The sequence below is a fragment of the Siniperca chuatsi genome, linkage group LG6 (assembly GCF_020085105.1).
Source record: "Siniperca chuatsi isolate FFG_IHB_CAS linkage group LG6, ASM2008510v1, whole genome shotgun sequence".
Lineage (NCBI taxonomy): Eukaryota > Metazoa > Chordata > Actinopteri > Centrarchiformes > Sinipercidae > Siniperca > Siniperca chuatsi.
This window is the reverse complement of record NC_058047.1, coordinates 5,679,194-5,704,575: the sequence shown is the minus strand read 5'-3', so window position 1 is coordinate 5,704,575 and position 25,382 is coordinate 5,679,194. Positions and strand designations below refer to the sequence as shown.

Sequence of the window (25,382 nt, the reverse complement as noted above, 5' to 3'; positions counted from 1 at the left end):
AAAAAAACAAATCTCACCCTGTGTTTTGGGGGGCTCTATAGCATCTTATTTAACAGAAACAAAGTCTCAATTTAAGATTACCAAAAAAACAAGAGAAATTAAAGCCTGTAGCAATGTCTGAAGGTGCTGAATAATGTAATAACTTGTCAAAATGTACACAAAAATGACCCTCTAAATGGGGAAATTACCACAGATGACTTAAGATGTAATATCTGTAGTCATGGATACTGTCATATTACGTTATTTAGATATAAGTGGAAAATGTTCTCTAGAAATACACTAATAATCACCAGTTACAATAATTACGTTATCACAATATTCGAAAAAAGTATTTACATAGTTTAAATTCTAGTTTCAACCCATTAAGATGAACATTTTAATACATTTTGACCAGCTGTTATCCAGCAATAACTACAGGTGCTCTGTAGTAGGCCTTATATCTACCATAAAGAATAAGACATTTCAAAGTTAAATCAGGAGTTTAATACTGAAAATTATTTCCAACAACTGTGGACATTCAATCAACAATGCATTTAGCCATTCAGCAGTGTTATCGTGATGTACAGAATGAATGATTTCATGGTACAAACATCCATTTCAAAGTCTCCTTTCACTAGTATTGGGCACATTCTGGACTTTTGGTTTTGAGTTATTATTTTGGCCTGACTCCTTTCTCCTTCTCAAACTGGGCAATTTGATTGAAAATATCTAATAGGTTAGAAGGGAGGTCTTTTTTAGGGCCTCCACCTGGCACTGAGGTCAAACCACTCTGTTTGTTATGTTTTCCAGCACCTTCTGATCTTTTACGGTTTCCTCCATCTGACCTGCTGCTCACTTCCTCTACTTTCCCCTTTCTACTGTCCTCCTCTTTTTTTGCCTCTTCTACCTCCCGAATCTCCTCCCGCCCTCTGTTCTCATACCTACCACCATCGAAGGAGTTCCTCTTGGAAGAGTCACGTCTCATCCTACTTTCCAAGTGTTTGGACGCAGAGCCAGAGTTCCCTAAATATTCAGATTTGAAATTGGATTTCCATGAATATTCTGACTCAGCCGACGAGCAGGATACTTTTCGCTTTCTGTTCTCATCTAAGCTACTTCTCCTCTTGGAATCACTGTCTCTCCTGTTATCCTCCTTCCCTCTCTCCCTGCTCTTATCCCTCCTATCTCTACTCCTGCTCATCCTCTCCTCTCTTTGTGGGCTTCTACTCAGACTGTTTTTCCCTCTCCTTGCCCTGCTCTCCTCTCTGTCCCTTCTTTTTCTTTCTCTGCGTGAGGAGTCAGACTCTTCGTCCTCTGAAGCGGCCGACAAAGAATACAGTTGACAGATCCTTCTATCCTCAGCATCCTTCTCCTTCACCTCCTCCTCATCCCTCTCTCCAAACCCTGGACCTCCCTTCTGGTTGAGAAAGGTGGCAGAGGTGTTGGGAGGAGCGGGATACCACTCCACGTCATCCTCTTCTTCCTCCTTCCCGTTTTTCTCGCTCTTACCCTCCTCACTCCTCCTGCTGCTATCCCTTGAGGAGATCCTGCGATGGCGCTTACTTTCCCGCTCAGACCTCCTCCTCTTCTTCTTCTTCTTTTTGGACCTCCTGCGAGGGGAGGAAGATGATGAAGGAGAAGAGGAGTTCCTGGAATAAGTGGAGGATGATGAAGAGGAAGAGGCTGATCTCTTCCGTTTTTTCTTCATCCTATAGAAAAGACATTCACTGAAAATTTTATTTTTATAAAACAGCTGATGCTCTGAAGTTATGAAATGACCTATATGCCTTTATCTGCAGTATATTTACCTGCCATACCTTTAAAAGATCAGAGCCAACTCACCTCTTCTCCTCTTTTAAAATCTTACGCAATTTCTCAGCGCTGGTCTGGCTCTTAGCTTTCGCCTCCTCCTTAGCCAGTGCTTCTTCTCGCAGGCGAATTGATTTCTTTACAGTTGCCGGGCAAGGCAAGGCAAGACAATGGCAGGCAAAAGTCCACAGAGCCATATTCAAACACACACACAACATGACCCAGGACATGCAACAGAGACCCCGAAAACGACATTCAGACATTCATTCATTCATTCATTCATTCATGTTGGAGTAAAGTATGGGGAGGAATAGGGAAGCCAAAAGTTTAAGGACAGAAAAACACCACGATCACAAACCACAGATGACAGAATGAAGAAATATATACAGAGTCATTTATTTACCACCGAATTAAGTGGTGTGATCCAAGAGCACGGTAATTGGCATAGAAGCAGACGGATGGACAGAGATACAGGCAGAGATGTGCAGAGAAAACAAACAGCATTTGTTCCCCATTGAGAGAGAGAAGGTTTCAACGTTACCATATTTGGACAAGGGGCACAGCGCACACCAGTGTCCAGTGGAGGAGTTGTTGTCATTGTGCAGTTTATTTTTTTTCGCCCCCGCAAGGCAGGTGACAAGGCCGTGGCAGTTGGAGGATCAAAAGGGCAGAGTCCCAGGGTCACAGACACACACACACACACACACCAAAACACTTCATCAGTATTACAAACCACAGTGTCAGGAACATGTAAGTATTAATTCACAGTGTAAACTTTCAGGTTTGGTCAGCTTTAACAGGCCTTGGTGTGATGCTAGGCTGCTGTAAGAGGCACTACTTTATTGTATTGACATCTTATAAATAAAACACTGAGCTTGTGAGTCTGCTGAATGTTGGTCTGCATACATTTGATTGAAAGATTTATACAGGTCTGCAGTATTTGAATTTTTTTGGCCATTAGGCAGCAGCAGAAACAAGCTGTGAACACTGACACCACCTTTTGTTGATGTGGTGAACTCAACGGACACCTGACGAATGCAAGTCTAATATTCACTCTCCATTTTGTTCTTGGTCTCCATCAACTCCTAAGGGAAATATCTGCTAATTTCTTCATTATGTTCACCAGCTAGTCATGAATTTTGTCATTTGGTGATGGGCAAGCAGCGTACACACTGGCAGAAAATTGCTGCCTGCTGCGGCTGAAACGACACTGATGAGACTGAACCAAAACAGAAACGTTGAGGGCCAGAAACCCCAAACAGTGAGATGAAAGATGCTAAAATGCTACGTAGAGCTGTGGGGAACTGCAGAGTTGGTGATAACTCTGTGGTTCATCACTAATGCGTGACCCCTTTCACACACACAAGTAATCATGTGATCTATTGTTAATATAAAAATATAGTTTGTAGTCTCTTTATGAAAGAAAGACTGGATCAAACATCTTTGTCAAAAAAGATGCAAACAGATATTTTTACATCCGACATTTCTGTCAGGTGTCAAGGACATCTCAACTGTCTTTATGGCAGATGAATATGGCCTTACAACAGTCACACACACACACACACACTACAGTTTCTACTGGATGACATGCTCTGCAGCAACAAGCAGCTGCTCAATATCTATTTCTATATGCTGCTGATATGCACCATGGACGTACAAAACTGATATGTCCAAAAATGCCTTGATGGATCAGGCGATAACAACATTGAGTGATCTTTATTTATTTTCTTCACTTGTTTTGTCATACCTAACAGCACATTAAAATTTAGGCTTAACAAAGCCTTGATATGCCCACTATTGTTGCCATTGGTGTTAACCGTTAAGCCTAAAATGCACACAGTGCTTACCTGCCAATTTTCCCGAACCCCTTGTTTGTTTGTTTGTTTGCGTGTGTGTGTGTGTGTGTGTGTGTATTGTGGCCAGCTCACCTGTATAGTGTCTGTGATCTTGTGCAGGGCCTCCTGCGCTTCAGGGTTTAAGTCATCGAGAGACAGAGCTCTCCTGTACAATCCCTCCGCCGTTACTAGTTTTTCCTGTTCTTCAAGCCTAGACACACACACACACACACAATAAAGTGAATGTCACAAATATTAATTAAAATATTTCTGTTAGCACTCCCATCTCTATATTGACCCCTTTTTTTATTACGCGAACAAACCAGACCAGTTGATACTCGTCTGTCATTCTTTTGTAATGTTGACTGAGTCCGGGAATGTAAACCCTTTTTTTTCCGATTTTGATGTCTCTTAAATATAATTTTAATTGCACACTAGTACAAGAAAAATTACACTAAGTTTTCAAAAATTTAGAGGCAGCAGAGGAGACGTTAACATGAGCTGTGCAACTGCTGGTGATACCTCTTCTACCACACATTTAGGCTGAGCAGTAGGGTTGGGCAATGTCTACCAAATTGACCATGTCCACAGTGAAACGTCGGGATGGAGAGGGGGGTTTGCATCACAGCCCATCCTTACCTACTCACCCGGTCTCTCTTTTCTGTGACACAATTAATCGGAGAAAAACAAACAGGGTATCCAAAGGCACAGGGAGGACTCTCAGATGGTTCCTTGTTTCAGGCTGCAAATAAAGCTTTCTTCATTCGCCAACATTGACCTGAACCACAACCCTGACACTGAACTTGGCCTTCTATGAAATCAGCATAAAAAAATCATTTAATTTGGAGCTTGTTGCACAGCCTGAGTATAACCAATGCCTGACAAGCTCAGCTAGTCAATAAAGTAATTTAACCTAAAGTTACCTCAGATGACTGTCTGCCTCCTGCTTGACTACTTGTCCTGAAATTGCAGTTTAATGCTCCCAGCAGTGCCATAAAAAATGGTAGCCAAATCAATCTAATATACCCAGATACAATATTTCTATACTGACTTAAAAAAACAACAACTTGTAAACCCATGCATTCCTCACCCATAACAGGGTTTTCTACAGTGTTTTATAGCAGAGGGGGAACATCATGCCTGAAATAAAGACCACTTCTGTGAACATCATGAATAATAAATATACTTTCATTAATCAAAAAATTAACTTTAGGGGGAAAAGAGCCGTGGCACTATTTCACACAGCACATGCCATATATCTAAGTGTGACCATAGAAAAGTTTGCCAGACTGACAAACATTTCCTGTTGCAGGGTGGTAGAAAACGTATTGCCACAATGTCATGATAGCTTATATATGGACATTTTCATTATTTAGAAATAAAGCAACTTGCTGGGAACTGTTTAGAACTGTTTTTACTATACACTTCACTTTGATAGACATCTGTCGGCTCAAGCTAGCACACAAGGAATTCCAGTGAGAAACAGCAACTAGGAGCAGTAATAATGCTAACAGATACTACACAAAGTTAGCTCTTGCGGGTGGTGAGAAATGACCTGTTAGTGTCCCAAACCATCGACAGGAAGCATGGGTTAAAAGCACAGAAGCCCCTCCCCCACCCCAAGTAATGTTAGCATGAAAAAATTAAAAGTAACGTTTGTATGAAACTCCTGCTGTTTGCCTGCAGCACAAGGCAAGAGCACAGAAGTACCCCTCATTTTGGATACTACATTGGTAATGTTAGAATGTATGAAAATTCTGCTGTTAACCATCAAAATATACCAGAAACTGGATATATTGGCCTTCATCTACGAACTAAATTCATTATGAGATGAGATGTGGCAGGATATACCACCTTAGCTAACAATTAAGCATATCTCTCACTGATCCCATTCTTTCTGAACTAGTATGCAAACTGCAGCTGGGAATAAAATATGGATCTTTTTTATTTACCAAAACAACCAGGACAGGACCTTATAAAGAAATTGCTACATCGATGCATTAATACTGCTTGATCTTTATTATTTTCATTTTATTTTTTTGTAGCAGTATTGAACTCAAAGATCTTACACCTCTGAATTATTAGAAAAGCAAAGGTAGCACTACTTACTGTTTTCCTCTCTCCACCAGTGTCTGGCAGAGGTACTTCTTGGCGTTGCGGTGATCTGGACAGCTCTCCAGGGCCAATTCAAAGTCTGTTATAGCCTTCATGATGCTCCCTTTGTTAGCATACCTGTGAATAACCAATGAAGGAAAATCTGCAGTATCACAACTGAGAAACAATTATATTCTGAGAAGGATTTATCTTCATTTTCTTTTTAAAGACTTTTGTCAAACTGCTTAAACCTGTTCTTGTGGTATTACTAACTAAGATTACTAAGATTACTAGAGGGATAATAAAGTCTAAGTTGCAGTTTAAATGCATAAAACAGACAATAATGTAAATATATGCAAGAAAAAATGTAACAAATGGGCAACATTACTGCAATTTTCTGCATCATTTATCTGTTATGTAATTATAATATACAATCATAATCATAATTGAGTTCCCAGTGCTTCATCAGAGTTCAAAGGCATAAATGGTATGTGTTTGTGTTATTATACTGTGCAGGCACCAAGCCAAAGACAGCTTTTTTAACATAAACAATGTAATTATGACAGGAACAGGTGTGGTTCCTCATATTTTCTTCCAAATGAATTGATGCCGACTGTTAATCTGAGGCAATCTTTGTCAGTGCTAAGCTTTAGAAAAATGTTACATCAACCATTTCTTATTAAAAAAATTCACCAAAATGAAAATACACAAAGTATGGGTATGCAATGCATGAATGTCCAATGATTGAAACATTTCCAGAGGGTGTAGACCCATGTAAGACTCACAGAGCTCCACGTGCCACCAGTGCTTCTACATTATTAGTGTCGATATCCAAGGCTTTGTTGTATTCATTCATGGCTTCCACATGACGACCATGTTTGAAGTGGTCCACACCTGCACGGACACTGAAAGAACAAAGACCAAGAAGGAACATGGAAAATGGGTTTAGATTAATATCAAGTGAGAAGAAACCAGAGGAAGAAAGACTATATAAAAGGGTAAGTTGTTCATTTTGTACTGTGATAACTACAAGAGACCAATGAAACACAACGAAGGCACTAGTCCATCTAGTTATTTCCAGTGGTCAAAGTTAAAAGTTTAGCATTACCACTTCAAGGCCCATGATGCAGACTGTTTCTTCCGGATTGCAGAGGCAAAATCCTCCTCTTGGAAAAGTTTACTGTGGAGAAAAGAGGCACAGGGAACACTTGTGACCTTCAAAGGAGTCCACTCTTGACATTGTAGGCTTCCTTTTCCTACAGGGTACCACTATTTACGAGCCTACCTAGAACCCTTTTGACTTGGAAAGAAAAGTCTCTGACATGTAAACACTCAGAGAGACAGAGAAGTTTCTGATGATACAGACTTCCGATAGTTGCCACATGAACCAAAGACATCAACATTTTCTGTGTGTCCCTCAGTAAATCGCTGCCTCAGCTTTTCCATAATAATACAATATACACACACACTCTTGTGTCATGGCTTTAGAGCCAGGTCATTACACAGAAAACTGAAAACATTTAGATTAAATTTAATTCAAAGAAGGATAAAGGTGGTCCTTCTTTTTCATAGTTTTCCAGGCGTGGTGCATACTTTAATTTCTTTAAAATTCTCTGCACAGCATGCAACTTGCCTTGACATTTGGTAATTAGAGAGAAGTAACACTAATTTCGGTAACTGCTACTTTGCTTAGGGTTCTCAATTTCAAACCAGTAAGACAGAGATTCTGATTTCTTCAGAAAAAAAAAAACTATCATGCACAATGTCGTTTTAGTAAAGCAGCATATGGGCCTTCAAATGCTCAACTCGCCTCCTTCAAAGTAGCCTACGAGTTGCTCACTGCACACTATAGCTGAGGAATTAATACTTCCTTCCTCTACTGATATGGTTTTAACTACGATTGATGAAGCAACAGCCAGCAAACTAAAGGCTATTCCTCTGTCAAACAATACTATCATCATGCGCATTTATGACATGTCAAAAAAATATAGCGGAGCAGCTTAATGACAAGATACAAGGCAACCGTTTTGCTCTGCAGATGGATGAAGCGATTGGCATTAACAAAGACTGTTTACTGAAAACATACGTCAGATTCATTGATGCTGATGATTTGATGTAAGATTTGCTTTTCTGGGAATTTAGTTTAACAATAACAACTTCCTCATGAAACTTGCATACCTCAGTGACATGTTTCAGAAACTCAATGAACTAAATCTGCAGATGCAGGGCACCAACACACATCTTTCACAAGAAAACTGGAGATGTGGGAGCAGCAAGTGAAAGAGGGGAATACAGACTCATTTGAGAACCTGAAATCATTCATCAAGATCAACAAGCTGCAGAACACAGTGATCCCATGTATAAAAACAAATGTCTCTGCTCTAAAAAAAACATTTCCATAGGTATTTCCCAGTGCAGGATCCTGCAAAATATGACTGGATCTGAGACCCCTTCAGTGCAACACCAGCTGCTGACTTCAGCACTGCAGAAGAGCAAAAGTTCATTGATGTCACCTCTGATTCAACAATGAGGCTGCAGTTAAGTCAAAGACTTTGGCTGCATTTTGGATTGGAGTGGAAAAGGACTACCCACTGCTAGGCAGGAGAGCCATGGCCACACTCCTTCCTTTTGCCACATCCTTTTCTGCAGTTGCCTCAATCAAAACACAATACAGATCAAAGCTGGACATTGAAATGAGCTAAGAGTGGCAGTCTCACGGCTGCATCCCCAATTTGAGAAGATCTGCAGCACAAAGCAAGCCCACACCACTCACTGAAAAGATTGCAATGAAAAAAAGGGGGTGGGGGTGTAATTCTTCAATCCTCCAACAATCATCAAACTCCAACAAAATAGGGTGGTGTTTTAATGAATGTCTTGGAAAACGACAGGTCAGCCAGTCGACATGTTTACCTTTGTAGTCCTCTCATCATTGATGGCGGGTGGGTGTCACTAACTCCCACCTTCTCCAGCAGGTAGTCCACTACAGAGGGGTTGTGGTACCCATGGCAACTCATCAGTATACACTCATACGTCTCACTGGAGTCAGCAGCTGCACGAACGCTACGACTAAGGAGAAGAGAGGAGATGAGAAGAGTCAGAGTCCCATGCTAGAAGTGAAGACTAACTTGATCTACAAGAAAAACACATTACTATTATACTATTATTCCAGTTATAGGAATGTATTCATGCCACAATTAGCTGTGCTTAGAGTTTATTTATCTTATTTAAGCTAACAAAGAAAATGTTTACATAAGCATTTATCGTGAATGCAGCTGATCTGTATTAAATAATAAAGAGCATCATCTGAAGTATGACATGACAGCGTGAAATTGTTGCTACCATCAGACAAAATAGGTAATTTTTTTTGTTTGATGTGACAAATTTTTTATTTGTTTTAAATGTTTTATTGTCCAACATTACCCCATCCTGATATAAGTTCAATATTAAAGTTCCCATCCAGACACGTTTTAAAGTATGTAAAAATACTCTGCTATGATTAATATTAACATGGTTATCCCACATAAAAACTAAAAAATAAATAAGTAAGCCACTATTTCAGGCATATTTTAATTCATTTTAAACATAGTTTGTTTAAATGTTACTTTTTCAATGTTTTTCAGAGTTCAGTGTATATTTTGTCGTGTTTTGTCATATCATGTTTGTCTAGTTACCTGTAGTGTATGGGCAACTCCTCCCTGGGAATGACACCCAGTTTGATGTGCTCCAAGCTGGGAGAAAGAGAGGCCTGGTGGAGGGAAACTGTGATTTTCTCCTGGTAGCGGTCAATATCTTTCACTGCAGCTACAGAACAAGAAAGTGCAGAACTAAGGAGAAGATTTGACTTTTCTTTTTTGTCAGACATGTGGAGTGACACAAACATCAAAAACTTTCTAGCAGGCAATCTGATTGGTAGCTGTCTGAAAGTCATGCACATATATTGTAGCGTTTCAATGACTACTCAACAACAATTTTGATAATCAATTAATCATTTAAGTAATTTTTTAAGCAAAAAAGCCAGCTTCTCAAATGTGTTCTCTGTTTTACATCACAGTAAACTGAATATCTTTTGGACTGTTGGTCAGACAAAAACAAAACATTTGGAGACGTCACCTCGGACTCTAGAAAAATGTCATGGGACATTTTTCACTAATATTTTATAAACCAAACAATTGAATGAAAATTCTTTGTTGCAGCCCTAATGAACTCTATCACTGCTTTTTCTCCAACATGCAGGCATATAAAAAACAAGGCCAGATGAAAAAGATATCACTGTCACCCACATTTCTAGCTGAGTACAATCTGTAACAGAATCTCCACAATCCATTGAAACTTTGGTTTCATCAAAACATATAGGCATCGAAAACAGCCCTGCATAAAAAAACAACACCACAAGGTTGTGCGTTGCTGGGGGCGTGTCATTTCAGACAATGGTAAGATTATGACATACTATTATTCCTAACAATTTAAGGACTTCTGAAAAGAATTGTGGTACATGATTCTCAAACACTTGTGGAGTTGACTGGTGACAAGAAATTGGTTGTTTTTGTGATTGAAATCCTACTGAAAATTGCATGGTGTCAAAAAATTTGGCCTTCACTTATTGCAAATACGGTTACTGTCATATCAAGCCCCCCGACAAACCTGTATGAGGCAAAAGTCAACTTGCTGAGGATCAAAGCCTTGTAACAACTTTAGGGAAAACAAGTCTAAAGTCTGGCTGTCAAAGAAAGTCTACACACAGCCAGCTGTTTAATACAAAGCCAACTAAGACACTAACCTCTGATGAAGTCCCCGATCTGGTAGTAGGACAGAGGATCATCATGGCTGCCAGTGGAGGGAATTTCTCTGATGTGACATAGAGCCTGAAGGTAGAAAAGCAAAGGAAAACATAGATTTAACAACTCTTTGGGGGGGATATTTTAGCCTTTATTAAACAGTAGCAGTACAGAGTCAGGAAAGATTAGGAAAGAGGAAGGAGGATGTCAGGCATTGAACTAGTTTGGAAGAGCAAACAACAAACAAACTGATTACAAGGCATTTTCCCTAGCCAAATAATTAACCAAGACAAATATTCTGTTTATCCAGAATGAGACAAACTCATAGATGTATTTCTTATGTCTCATGAAGGTACGATGGATGGATGTTCTGTCATTCCACCAGGTGTGTGGACAGGAATGAAACAGAGAGGAAGTTACTAAAGTAACTATAGTTCTGTGAATTCTTGGAGGACTACCAGTCATGCTGGTCCTTCTGAACCTTTAGGGCAGAAGATTCACAGAAGCCAAACGCAGGTTACTGTAAGGTATCATTACATGTGACTTTGCCTACATAAGTTCTCAACCTGTGTGGTCACTAAGTGACACATTGTTTACTCCCAATGCCAGTCATTCCGGGAATCACAGAACCACAGAGTTGGTACTTCCTGTATAGTTGGCCAACTGACAATCCAAGTCGTCTGCATCTACAATGGTGGACTAATTGGTTTCAATCTGTTAACATGTTTATGACATGGCTAAAGTACATTCAAATGATTTAGCTTGTTGACCTACCGACAACTCTAGGTCTTCTATGTCTCTCTTCAGTCCTCCTGCCGTGCAAAGCAGAGTGAGAAAGAAGCCGTATTCTCTAATGTTGTTAATCCTCCCCACCACAATGTCTCCTCTTTCCAAGTCTCTGTACAGCATGGCTCTTCTTTCCTCATAAGACACCTCCATGAATAACTCCACTGGTGGCATGATGGCATAGGGCTCTGGGAAAGCACAGGCAGACAGATAAATCAAACATGTCGTTTACAAAGATGCATTACGCTGTATTAGATGGCCCGTCTAATATACAGAGTATTTACTCATTAAGCCACTAAAATTTAAAAACATCTTTTCCTCTCCATTTTGGCCCTCCACTGAGCTTTTCTAAATCTGTTTCCACAGTGGAGATGCCAATTCAGCGTTTTAGTGTATGTGAGGAAAACCGAACTTTTGCTAATCGATGACATAAGCCTGCCCAGTCACAACTGGGGGCTGTGTGGCAGTTAAGAGGACAACTTCTTTCACATAGAAGCATAGCAGTTCTGCTGAAGCACATTTTTACGTTTCAAGTATATTTTCTTCCGTTTTACTCGCATAACTACAGTGACTGTGTATTGGGCTCTAAGTGCTGCCAAAAAGTGGGTGACCTACACTCAATACTGTGCCTGAACGCACCCTGTGTAGACACATTCACAGCACTGAAGCTGCTGCTGCTCTGTTAACAGACAGTGTTATAAACTGATTCTGTTGTCTGACACAAAAACAGAAAAATATGTACATGAGCACAATAAAATTGGAATTCAGATGTATTAAAACATGGTATAGGTGATCACAGAGACCAGGAGGGGACTGAACAGACGTTTAACAAGCTGAGAGCTCAGCATCATAGCCAACAACTCACAGAATGTTCGCTATAATGCAAAGTTTTGTTGTTTGCCAACTGAGATATGTGGTCAAACCAACACACACCTGTAGCCTCCTCCTCCTCCTCCTCATGCTCCTCTTCTTGATGAGTGGCAGTCTTCCATGCTGGACAAAACAGGATGTCTGCCTTCCTGGCAATGAACTGCTCCACAAGGGGGCTGTCCTGCCCTTCACCCGTGCTGCACAAAAAAAAAAAAAACACATGATCAGCAGAGGCTCTTTAGTGAGTAATCTTCTGTCACATTAAGTATTGTGTATTGCACACCTGGTAGACAGGTGCATAGGAAGATAAAATCATGCAAAAGAAACAGCTGAATTCTCGCACACTATCAGTGCTGAGTTTATCAGAGACAACTTTTCGGTCATGGACCTTCATCAGGCACAAAATTAACAATATGAAAGAACAAAATCTTTATTCTAGCGCCACAAGCAAACTTGAAACACTATCAATAACAGATAAAAACATCCTTAAAAAGAGACTAGAGCTGAAACAACCAATTGGTTAGTTGACTAATCAACAGAAAACTAGTCATCAACTATTTATATAAGTGTCAGTAATTTTTCAAGCAAAAATGCCAATTATTCCTTGACAAAGGACAAATATGTAGATTTTCTGCTTTTCTCTGATTTATATTATTGTAAACTAGATATAGTTGGTCTTTGGACTGCTGGCCAGTCAAAACAGGCAATATGAAGTGGTCAACTTCGAAATTGTGACTTTCACTACTTTAACACAATTTATAGACCACACAATAATCAAGAAAATAATTAGCAGATTGATCATAATGAAAATAATTTAGTTGTAGCCCTCAATGAGACCAACAATTTCCACAGAATACAAAAGAAAAACAGAAATAGAAAAACATTTAACAAATGATTACATGTGCAATGCATGATAAGTGACTTTATTTTTTTATCTACATCAGAAGTTCAAATAGGAGATCCGACAATAATAAGTCAAACCTCATATCCAAACTGGAAATATATTCATAACCTCAAAGTAAAGAGTAAATGCATATGAGTGTTTTGTAGACACTCGTGGAAGCTAGAAGCTACAACTTGCTGACATTACCTTTCATACGTGGCCTTGCACAGGTCAGACACCACAGCTTGGAAGTCTGGGTTTTCTGTTTGTTCACATTTCAGTTTGTTGAACAATGATTCTCCGTGATACGTCAGACACTGCCTCAACAATTCTCTGTCCATTCTCTGTTTTTGTGTCTGCTGTCACATTATTGTACAAGTCAGAAACACAGCAGCCGTTGACTGCCGTCGGCTATGATTAAATCGATTTAGCTGTTAGCAAAAGCGATATTTGTCTTGCGGCAGAGACAGTTTTTTTAATCATTAAACACGTCAATTTATAAGATTATGCACCAACTCGCGAAATGTTTAATTATTACGGGAACAGACTGAGAAATACAGTTTAATGGAAGTTTGACAACAACGTTGCTCTGCGTCGTTCAGCTAGCTAGCAAAACAAACGCTTGTTAGTCATGCTAATACTCCGGCACGCTGAAATTTGGAGTTTGTTATCTTCGTAAAAACTCACAATAGTCCGATAGTTTTACATATGCAAAGTTCCTCCGTATTCCTACAACACAAAACACAACAATCGTTTTACTTGCACAAAGTTTAGCCACAGCCGCAAACTCAACTAGTTAGCATTACTCTCCGTGCATGGCCAATAGAAGACATGTACGACTGAGCATGCGCGGGGTGTGTTACACTGAAACTGTCGGGAGAAACAATTTCCATCTAGAAAAGATGGTGAACGCTGATTTGATGAAGCGATCGTGTACTTGTTTTTCTCTGCACTAAAACGTGATCATTTGCGTCTATAAAATAGATTCAGAATAATTAATTAAGCTATTCTGTCTTTTCTATAATATCATTATCTAGTTCATTGATTCCCAACCTTTTTGGCTTGTGATCCTTTATAACGATAGAAAGTCAACGCACGACCCCTTAACAAAGGTTAGCTACATATTTCTATGAGCTGAGCAAGCAAGGAATGATTTATTTATTTTTTACCTTCTCAGATGGATTAATTTGAATATTTTTTTAGGGCTGAAGAGTTACAATTTTACAGTATTTTAAAGAAAAAAAGTCTACAATGTTTTAAATGTGCTGTGTCATCACTGTTCAAAGAATAAAAGTAATTTTGATTGGTGGTTTTGGTGTTGTTGGGCATGGAGTTGCAGCAGTTGAATTAAAATACTTACAATTGACACAAAACATTGGATTAGTTCATAAATATTGCTATGATGCAACCCTACAAACATATGACAAACAGTGCATATTTCAAAACAGTTGAACATTTCTAAGACAAGAGAGCATTGTACCAAGTGATGAGTCCTCATGTAAATATGCACAGTTCAACATTTAAAAGTGCAATGTTATCAAATGGAAAGAGCAAGTAGATCCTGCTTTTTGAGGTGCCTTAATCAGAAAGCTTATAGTTTTATTTGGGGCTTATACACGTGTAGATTGGTTTGTCCATTTGTTTGTTTGTATAATAATCAAAACAGTAATTTAATCAAAAAGTAGTTTAAAATTCAACTCAATTCAAAATCAAATGGAAAACTGTAACAGCTAAAATATACCATAGTACCTCCTCTTACAGCAACAAGAATCTTACGGGCACACAAATTTGATTTCCAATTTTTTGTGAACTTTGAAACACACAGTAACACACAGCATCAGCAAAACCATCAGTATTGTCTTTATATAAATAGCTAGGGCAAATAAAGGCTTCAGGACAGGATACTAAATTAATGAGTACAAAGTATTCAAGATGAATTCAAGATGGCGTTTCAGCTAGTGCTTTATAAATATTTAATCTTGGATAGTGCAGTGCAGTCTGCACAGTTTTTATTAGAGTTGACCTTCATCGGCATGTGAATGTAATGAACATAGTGATAGCAGATGAAGAGAGGAATTTCATTATGTAAATAAGAAACCTGTTTGACAATCTTGATGGGGATTTCCAGTAATGGTTTGGCTTTGTCAATGGCCCATTAAGTCCAATGGCAACTGTGGAAAACTCACAATGTTGATGGTGATGTACTTTCCACCCATTTAATTTATTGTTTCAGGAACCATTATTATACAAAGATTAAACTTTTTTTAAATGGCTCACAGGCAAGTTGGACTGCTCAGATACATTAAACTGGTGGGTCATTGGCCCAGTTGTGCTTCCAAAAATGTTTTGGTTTTAGTATTTGACTTCCAGCCATGAGTCTTTGGTCTTTACACATTTGCTCTGGCCACTGGCCCACTCTTCCTCGGATATTTTCTGATCAATCAGATAAACGAAGGGTAAATTCATGTCTACATTAACTTATTAAATTAAGCTCTAAAGTCAAGGACATACCAAGGTCTTTCTACACAGCATACATCACATCAACACCTATGACAGTCCTGAGGAAGAGTTGTATGTTTCCACTCAGTTGTTTGAATTTTTTTTCAAATAATTACTTATTTTACTTGCTGGGACTATGAAAACATGATAGGGACGAGTGGAATAATATTGGCCCAAATGGGCAAGTAAATTACATTTTAAATGTTGAGTCATGTCCACATGAACATTATTTTCGTACAAACCATTTTTGCTGAAAAGCATTTAATCAACTTTTCTGTTAACTGGATTGATAACTTAATGCTGCATTGTGGAAGGTCACTGCAGATTTTTGTATGATGTGTTTTATGATTTAGTTTGTAGTGTCCTATAATCAATAAATGTGTGTCTGTGACTTAACTGGTTTTCAAGTTAAATGAAAGTAATATCTGTCACCTATGCCTTGTCACTCCCTCTAAAGGTTAGGGAGGAGAAATTAAAAAACTAAGCACAGTGTGCAATCATAGACAAATTACTTGTCTGTACCTGGAGTAGTGAGAAGTAACACCAGTCATCATGGAAAGAAAAATTCTTTGTTGGATATTTTTGCTTGGATATTTACATGAATCTTCTGGACAAGGTAAGGATTACAAGTTTCTTTACAAGTTATATTTTTAGTGCTTTGATTGTTTGTATTTTACTTTCTAAAATGCCTTATTGTATCAGAGCAGACTTCAGACAGTAGTAGTGTTAAGTTTTCAAAAGTATTTCAGTATGTATTTTACATTTGATATTCTACAAAATATTGCTTGCTATTGACCTTGCCTTTTAAAAAAACATTTAATTGTAGCTTAATAAAATTAACAAGTCATTTCAACAGTGTAAATTACTGCAAGTAAGATAATACAACAAACAATCCAGCTTGGAATGAGAACTTATATTTATTTCTTGTTAGAAATTGAAATGTAAGGATCAATTATAAACATGGACACAGGTATGACTGTTAGTTATGACTGTGAATCATCTAATATTGAGATTATCAAAATTAATGAAATAAATGATTAAAAGAGTGTCAAATAGAGCTGATTAAATTGTTATTTGATTTGATTGTTGTTATGAAATTCTTTAATATTAATAATACTAAATTATCAACAACCACTCCGGGTCGAACCACCACAACTGCAGCCACCCCAACTCCAGCTCCAACCACCAATAATTCGGCTCCAACCACGACAACTGCAGCCACCACATCTCCAGCTCCAGCCACCACAATTGCAGCCACCACCACTCCAGCTCCAACCACCACAACTGCAGCCACCACCACGCCGGCTCCAACCACCACAACTGCAGTCACCACAACTCCAGCTCCAACCACCACAACTGCAGCCACCACCATGCCGGCTCCAACCACCACAACTGCAGCCACCACAACTCCAGCAACAACCACCACAACGGCAGCCACCACCACGCCGGCTCCAACCACCACAACAGCAGCCACCACAACGCCGGCGGTAACCACCACAACTGCAGACACCACAACTCCAGCTCCAACCACCACAACTGCAGCCACCACCATGCTGGCTCCAACCTCCACAACTGAAACCACCACAACTGCAGCCACCACATCTCCAGCAGTAACCACCACAACTGCAGCAACCACAACTCCAGTTCCAACCACCACAACTGCAGCCACCACAACTCCAGTTCCAACCACCACAACTGCAGACACCACAACTCCGGCTCCAACCACCACAACTGCAGCCACCACAACTCCAGCTCCAACAACCACAATTGCAGGCACCACCACGCCTGCTCCAACCACCACAACTGCAGCCACCACCACGTTGACTCCAACCACGACAATTGCAGACACCACCACTCCATCTCCAACCACCACAACTGCAGCCACCACAATGCCGGCTCCAACCACCACAAAATCAGCCACCACAACTCCAGCTCCAACCACCACAACATCAGTCACCACATCTACATCTCCAACTACCACAACACCGGCTCCAACCACCACAACTGCAGCCACCACCACTTTGGCTCCAACCACCACAAAAACAGCCACCACAACTCCAGCTCCCACAACTCCAGCTCCATCCACCACAACAGTAGTCACAACCACGCCGGCTCCAACCACCACAACAGCAGCCACCACAACGCCGGCGGTAACCACCACAACTGCAGACACCACAACTCCAGCTCCAACCACCACAACTGCAGCCACCACCATGCTGGCTCCAACCTCCAAAACAGAAACCACCACAACTGCAGCCACCACATCTCCAGCAGTAACCACCACAACTGCAGCCACCACAACTCCAGTTCCAACCACCACAACTGCAGACACCACCATGCCGGCTCCAACCACCACAACTGCAGCCACCACAACTCCAGCTCCAACAACCACAATTGCAGGCACCACCACGCTGGCTCCAACCACCATAACTGCAGACACCACAACGCCTGCTCAAACCACCACAACTGCAGCCACCACCACTTTGACTCCAACCACGACAATTGCAGACACCACCACTCCATCTCCAACCACCACAACTGCAGCCACCACAATGCTGGCTCCAACCACCACAACATCAGCCACCACAACTCCAGCTCCAACCACCACAACATCAGTCACCACATCTACATCTCCAACTACCACAACACCGGCTCCAACCACCACAACTGCAGCCGCCACCACTTTGGCTCCAACCACCACAAAAACAGCCACCACAACTCCAGCTCCCACAACTCCAGCTCCATCCACCACAACAGTAGTCACAACCACGCCGGCTCCAACCACCACAACAGCAGCCACCACAACGCCGGCGGTAACCACCACAACTGCAGCCACCACAACTCCAGCTCCAACCACCACAACTGCAGCCACCACCATGCCTGCTCCAACCACCACAACTGCAGCCACCACAACTCCAGCTCCAACAACCACAATTGCAGGCACCACCATAACTGCAGACACCACAACGCCTGCTCCAACCACCACAACTGCAGCCACCACCACTTTGACTCCAACCACGACAATTGCACACACCACCACTCCATCTCCAACCACCACAACTGCAGCCACCACAATGCCGGCTCCAACCACCACAACATCAGCCACCACAACTCCAGCTCCAACCACCACAACATCAGTCACCACATCTACATCTCCAACTACCACAACACAGGCTCCAACCACCACAACTGCAGCCACCACCACTTTGGCTCCAACCACCACAACTGCAGACACCACAACTCCAGCTCCCACAACTCCAGCTCCATCCACCACAACAGTAGTCACAACCACGCCGGCTCCAACCACCACAACAGCAGCCACCACAACGCCGGCGGTAACCACCACAACTGCAGACACCACAACTCCAGCTCCAACCACCACAACTGCAGCCACCACCATGCCGGCTCCAACCTCCACAACAGAAACCACCACAACTGCAGCCACCACATCTCCAGCAGGAACCACCACAACTGCAGCCACCACAACTCCAGTTCCAACCACCACAACTGCAGACACCACCATGCCGGCTCCAACCACCACAACTGCAGCCACCACAACTCCAGCTCCAACAACCACAATTGCAGGCACCACCACGCTGGCTCCAACCACCATAACTGCAGACACCATAACGCCTGCTCCAACCACCACAACTGCAGCCACCACCACTTTGGCTCCAACCACGACAATTGCAGACACCACCACTCCATCTCCAACCACCACAACTGCAGCCACCACAACTCAAGCTCCAACCACCACAACATTAGTCACAACCACTCCGGCTCCAATCACAACAACTGCAGACACCACCACTCCATCTCCAACCACCACAACTGCAGCCACCACAATGCCGGCTCCAACCACCACAACATCAGCCACCACAACTCCAGCTCCAACCACCACAACATCAGTCACCACATCTACATCTCCAACTACCACAACACCGGCTCCAACCACCACAACTGCAGCCACCACCACTTTGGCTCCAACCACCACAAAAACAGCCACCACAACTCCAGCTCCATCCACCACAACAGTAGTCACAACCACGCCGGCTCCAACCACCACAACAGCAGCCACCACAACGCCGGCGGTAACCACCACAACTGCAGACACCACAACTCCAGCTCCAACCACCACAACTGCAGCCACCACCATGCCGGCTCAAACCTCCATAACAGAAACCACCACAACTGCAGCCACCACATCTCCAGCAGTAACCACCACAACTGCAGCCACCAAAACTCCAGTTCCAACCACCACAACTGCAGACACCACCATGCCGGCTCCAACCACCACAACTGCAGCCACAACAACTCCAGCTCCAACAACCACAATTGCAGGCACCACCACGCTGGCTCCAACCACCATAACTGCAGACACCACAACGCCTGCTCCAACCACCACAACTGCAGCCACCACCACTTTGGCTCCAACCACGACAATTGCAGACACCACCACTCCATCTCCAACCACCACAACTGCAGCCACCACCACTTTGGCTCCAACCACCACAAAAACAGCCACCACAACTCCAGCTCCCACAACTCCAGCTCCATCCACCACAACAGTAGTCACAACCACTCCGGCTCCAACCACCACAACTGCAGCCACAACAACACCAGCTCCAACCACAACAACAGCAGCCACCACAACTCCAGCTCCAACCACCGCAACTGCTGCCACCACAACACCGGCTCCAACCACCACAACAGCAGTCACAACCACTCTGGGTCCAACCACCACAACTGTAGCCACCACATCTCCAGCTGTAACCACCACAACTGCAGACACCACAACTGCAGCTCCAACCACCACAACTGCAGACACCACATCTCCGGCTGTAATCACCACAGATGCAGCCATCACCACTCCATCTCCAACCACCACAACATCAGCCACCACAACTCCAGCTCCAACCACCACAACATCAGTCAGCACATCTACATCTCCAACTACCACAACACCGGCTCCAACCACCACAACTGCAGCCACCACCACTTTGGATCCAACCACCACAAAAACAGCCACCACAACTCCAGCTCCCACAACTCCAGCTCCATCCACCACAACAGTAGTCACAACCACGCCGGCTCCAACCACCACAATAGCAGCCACCACAACGCCGGCGGTAACCACCACAACTGCAGACACCACAACTCCAGCTCTAACCACCACAACTGCAGCCACCACCATGCCGGCTCCAACCTCCACAACAGAAACCACCACAACTGCAGCCACCACATCTCCAGCAGTAACCACCACAACTGCAGCCACCACAACTCCAGTTCCAACCACCACAACTGCAGCCACCACAATGCCGGCTCCAACCACCACAACATCAGCCACCACAACTCCAGCTCCAACCACCACAACAGCAGTCACCACATCTACATCTCCAACTACGACAACACCGGCTCCAACCACCACAACTGCAGCCACCACCACTTTGGCTCCAACCACCACAAAAACAGCCACCACAACTCCAGCTCCCACAACTCCAGCTCCATCCACCACAACAGTAGTCACAACAACTCCGGCTCCAACCACCACAACTGCAGGCACAACAACACCGGCTCCAACGACAACAACAGCAGCCACCACAAGTCCATCTCCAACCACCGCAACTGCTGCCACCACAACACCGGCTCCAACCACCACAACAGCAGTCACAACCACTCTGGGTCCAACCACCACAACTGCAGCCACCACATCTCCAGCTGTAACCACCACAACTGCAGACACCACAACTGCAGCTCCAACCACCACAACTGCAGACACCACATCTCCGGCTGTAATCACCACAGATGCAGCCACCACAACTCCAGCTCCAACCACCACAACATCAGTCACCACAACTCCAGCTCCCACAACTCCAGCTCCATCCACCACAACAGTAGTCACAACCACGCCGGCTCCAACCACCACAACAGCAGCCACCACAACGCCGGCGGTAACCACCACAACTGCAGACACCACAACTCCAGTTCCAACCACCACAACTGCAGCCACCACCATGCCGGCTCCAACCTCCACAACAGAAACCACCTCAACTGCAGCCACCACATCTCCAGCAGTAACCACCACAACTGCAGCCACCACAACTCCAGTTCCAACCATCACAACTGCAGCCACCACAACTCCAGTTCCAACCACCACAACTGCAGACACCACCATGCCGGCTCCAACCACCACAACTGCAGCCCCCACAACTCCAGCTCCAACAACCACAATTGCAGGCACCACCACGCCGGCTCCAACCACCATAACTGCAGACACCACAACGCCTGCTCCAACCACCACAACTGCAGCCACCACCACTTTGGCTCCAACCACGACAATTGCAGACACCACCACTCCATCTCCAACCACCACAACTGCAGCCACCACAACTCAAGCTCCAACCACCACAACATTAGTCACAACCACTCTGGCTCCAATCACAACAACTGCAGACACCACCACTCCATCTCCAACCACCACAACTGCAGCCACCACAATGCCGGCTCCAACCACCACAACATCAGCCACCACAACTCCAGCTCCAACCACCACAACATCAGTCACCACATCTACATCTCCAACTACCACAACACCGGCTCCAACCACCACAACTGCAGCCACCACCACTTTGGCTCCAACCACCACAAAAACAGCCACCACAACTCCAGCTCCATCCACCACAACAGTAGTCACAACCACGCCGGCTCCAACCACCACAACAGCAGCCACCACAACGCCGGCGGTAACCACCACAACTGCAGCCACCACCATGCCGGCTCCAACCTCCACAACAGAAACCACCACAACCGCAGCCACCACATCTCCAGCAGTAACCACCACAACTGCAGCCACCACAACTCCAGTTCCAACCACCACAACTGCAGACACCACCATGCCGGCTCCAACCACCACAACTGCAGCCACCACAACTCCAGCTCCAACAACCACAATTGCAGGCACCACCACGCTGGCTCCAACCACCATAACTGCAGACACCACAACGCCTGCTCCAACCACCACAACTGCAGCCACCACCACTTTGACTCCAACCACGACAATTGCAGACACCACCACTCCATCTCCAACCACCACAACTGCAGCCACCACAACTCAAGCTCCAACCACCACAACATCAGTCACCACATCTACATCTCCAACTACCACAACTGCAGCCACCACCACTTTGGCTCCAACCACCACAAAAACAGCCACCACAACTCCAGCTCCCACAACTCCAGCTCCATCCACCACAACAGTAGTCACAACCACGCCGGCTCCAACCACCACAACAGCAGCCACCACAACGCGGGCGGTAACCACCACAAGTGCAGACACCACAACTCCAGTTCCAACCACCACAACTGCAGCCACCACCATGCCGGCTCCAACCTCCACAACAGAAACCACCACAACTGCAGCCACCACATCTCCAGCAGTAACCACCACAACTGCAGCCACCACAACTCCAGTTCCAACCATCACAACTGCAGCCACCACAACTCCAGTTCCAACCACCACAACTGCAGACACCACCATGCCGGCTCCAACCACCACAACTGCAGCCACCACAACTCCAGCTCCAACAACCACAATTGCAGGCACCACCACGCTGGCTCCAACCACCACAACTGCAGACACCACAACTCCAGTTCCAACCACCACAACTGCAGCCACCACCATGCCGGCTCCAACCTCCACAACAGAAACCACCACAACTGCAGCCACCACATCTCCAGCAGTAACCACCACAACTGCAGCCACCACAACTCCAGTTCCAACCATCACAACTGCAGCCACCACAACTCCAGTTCCAACCACCACAACTGCAGACACCACCATGCCGGCTCCAACCACCACAACTGCAGCCACCACAACTCCAGCTCCAACAACCACAATTGCAGGCACCACCACGCCGGCTCCAACCACCATAACTGCAGACACCACAACGCCTGCTCCAACCACCACAACTGCAGCCACCACCACTTTGGCTCCAACCACGACAATTGCAGACACCACCACTCCATCTCCAACCACCACAACTGCAGCCACCACAACTCAAGCTCCAACCACCACAACATTAGTCACAACCACTCCGGCTCCAACCACCACAACTGCAGACACCACCATGCCGGCTCCAACCACCACAACTGCAGCCACCACAACTCCAGCTCCAACAACCACAATTGCAGGCACCACCACGCTGGCTCCAACCACCACAACTGCAGCCGCCACCACTTTGGCTCCAACCACGACAATTGCAGACACCACCACTCCATCTCCAACCACCACAACTGCAGCCACCACAACTCAAGCTCCAACCACCACAACATTAGTCACAACCACTCCGGCTCCAATCACAACAACTGCAGACACCACCACTTTGGCTCCAACCACCACAACATCAGCCACCGCAACTCCAGCTCCAACCACCACAACATCAGTCACCACATCTACATCTCCAACTACCACAACACCGGCTCCAACCACCACATCTGCAGACACCACCATTCCATCTCCAACCACCACAACTGCAGCCACCACAATGCCGGCTCCAACCACCACAAAACAGCCACCACAACTCCAGCTCCATCCACCACAACAGTAGTCACAACCACTCCGGCTCCAACCACCACAACTGCAGCCACAACAACACCGGCTCCAACCACAACAACAGCAGCCACCACAACTCCAGCTCCAACCACCGCAACTGCAGCCACCACAACACCGGCTCCAACCACCACAACAGCAGTCACAACCACTCTGGGTCCAACCACCACAACTGCAGCCACCACATCTCCAGCTGTAACCACCACAACTGCAGACACCACAACTGCAGCTCCAACCACCACAACTGCAGCCACCACATCTCCGGCTGTAATCACCACAGATGCAGCCATCACGACTCCAGCTCCAACCACCACAACAGCAGCCACCACATCTCCGGCTGTAATCACCACAGATGCAGCCATCACAACTCCAGCTCCAACCACCACAACAGCAGCCACGACAAGTGCAGCCAGCACAACGCTTGCTCCAACCACCACAACTGCAGCCACCACAACTCCAGCTCCAACCACCACAACTGCAGCCACCACCATGCCGGCTCCAACCTCCACAACTGCAGCCACCACAACTGCATACACCACAACTCCAGCTCCAACCACCACAACTGCAGCCACCACCACTCCGGCTCCAACCACCACAACTGCAGACACCACAACTCCGGCTCCATCCACCACAACAGCAGCCACCACAACTCCAGCTCCAACCACCGCAACTGCAGCCACCACAACACCGGCTCCAACCACCACAACAGCAGTCACAACCACTCTGGGTCCAACCACCACAACTGCAGCCACCACATCTCCAGCTGTAACCACCACAACTGCAGACACCACAACTGCAGCTCCAACCACCACAACTGCAGACACCACATCTCCGGCTGTTATCACCACAGATGCAGCCACCACAACTCCAGCTCCAACCACCACAACATCAGTCACCACAACTCCAGCTCCCACAACTCCAGCTCCATCCACCACAACAGTAGTCACAACCACGCCGGCTCCAACCACCACAACAGCAGCCACCACAACGCGCGGCGGTAACCACCACAACTGCAGACACCACAACTCCAGTTCCAACCACCACAACTGCAGCCACCACCATGCCGGCTCCAACCTCCACAACAGAAACCACCTCAACTGCAGCCACCACATCTCCAGCAGTAACCACCACAACTGCAGCCACCACAACTCCAGTTCCAACCATCACAACTGCAGCCACCACAACTCCAGTTCCAACCACCACAACTGCAGACACCACCATGCCGGCTCCAACCACCACAACTG

The 25,382-nt window shown here is 44.8% G+C and overlaps 1 protein-coding gene across 1 annotated transcript; it reads right to left on the bottom strand.

Moving 5' to 3' along the window:
• Positions 1-460: 460 nt before the first annotated feature.
• ttc14 (tetratricopeptide repeat domain 14) lies at positions 461-13,893 on the bottom strand. The gene is made up of 12 exons (XM_044199675.1): positions 13,239-13,893; positions 12,212-12,345; positions 11,267-11,466; positions 10,495-10,579; positions 9,389-9,518; positions 8,628-8,783; positions 6,826-6,897; positions 6,503-6,622; positions 5,733-5,855; positions 3,717-3,834; positions 1,822-1,925; positions 461-1,688 (listed from the first exon to the last, which is right to left on the bottom strand). The coding sequence occupies exons 1-12, from the start codon at positions 13,370-13,372 to the stop codon at positions 653-655; spliced, it is 2,412 nt and encodes an 803-aa protein (XP_044055610.1). The 5' UTR covers positions 13,373-13,893; the 3' UTR covers positions 461-652.
• Positions 13,894-25,382: the final 11,489 nt, after the last annotated feature.

Excerpts from the sequence above, each read along its gene's own strand:
- ttc14 (XM_044199675.1), bottom strand. The coding sequence starts at position 13,372 with ATGGACAGAGAATTGTTGAGGCAGTGTCTGACGTATCACGGAGAATCA. Across the intron at positions 6,898-8,627 it reads ATGATGAGAGGACTACAAAG|TAAACTTTTCCAAGAGGAGG; the intron begins GTAAACATGTCG and ends TTTTCTCCACAG. Across the intron at positions 1,926-3,716 it reads AGATCACAGACACTATACAG|AAATCAATTCGCCTGCGAGA; the intron begins GTGAGCTGGCCA and ends GCAACTGTAAAG.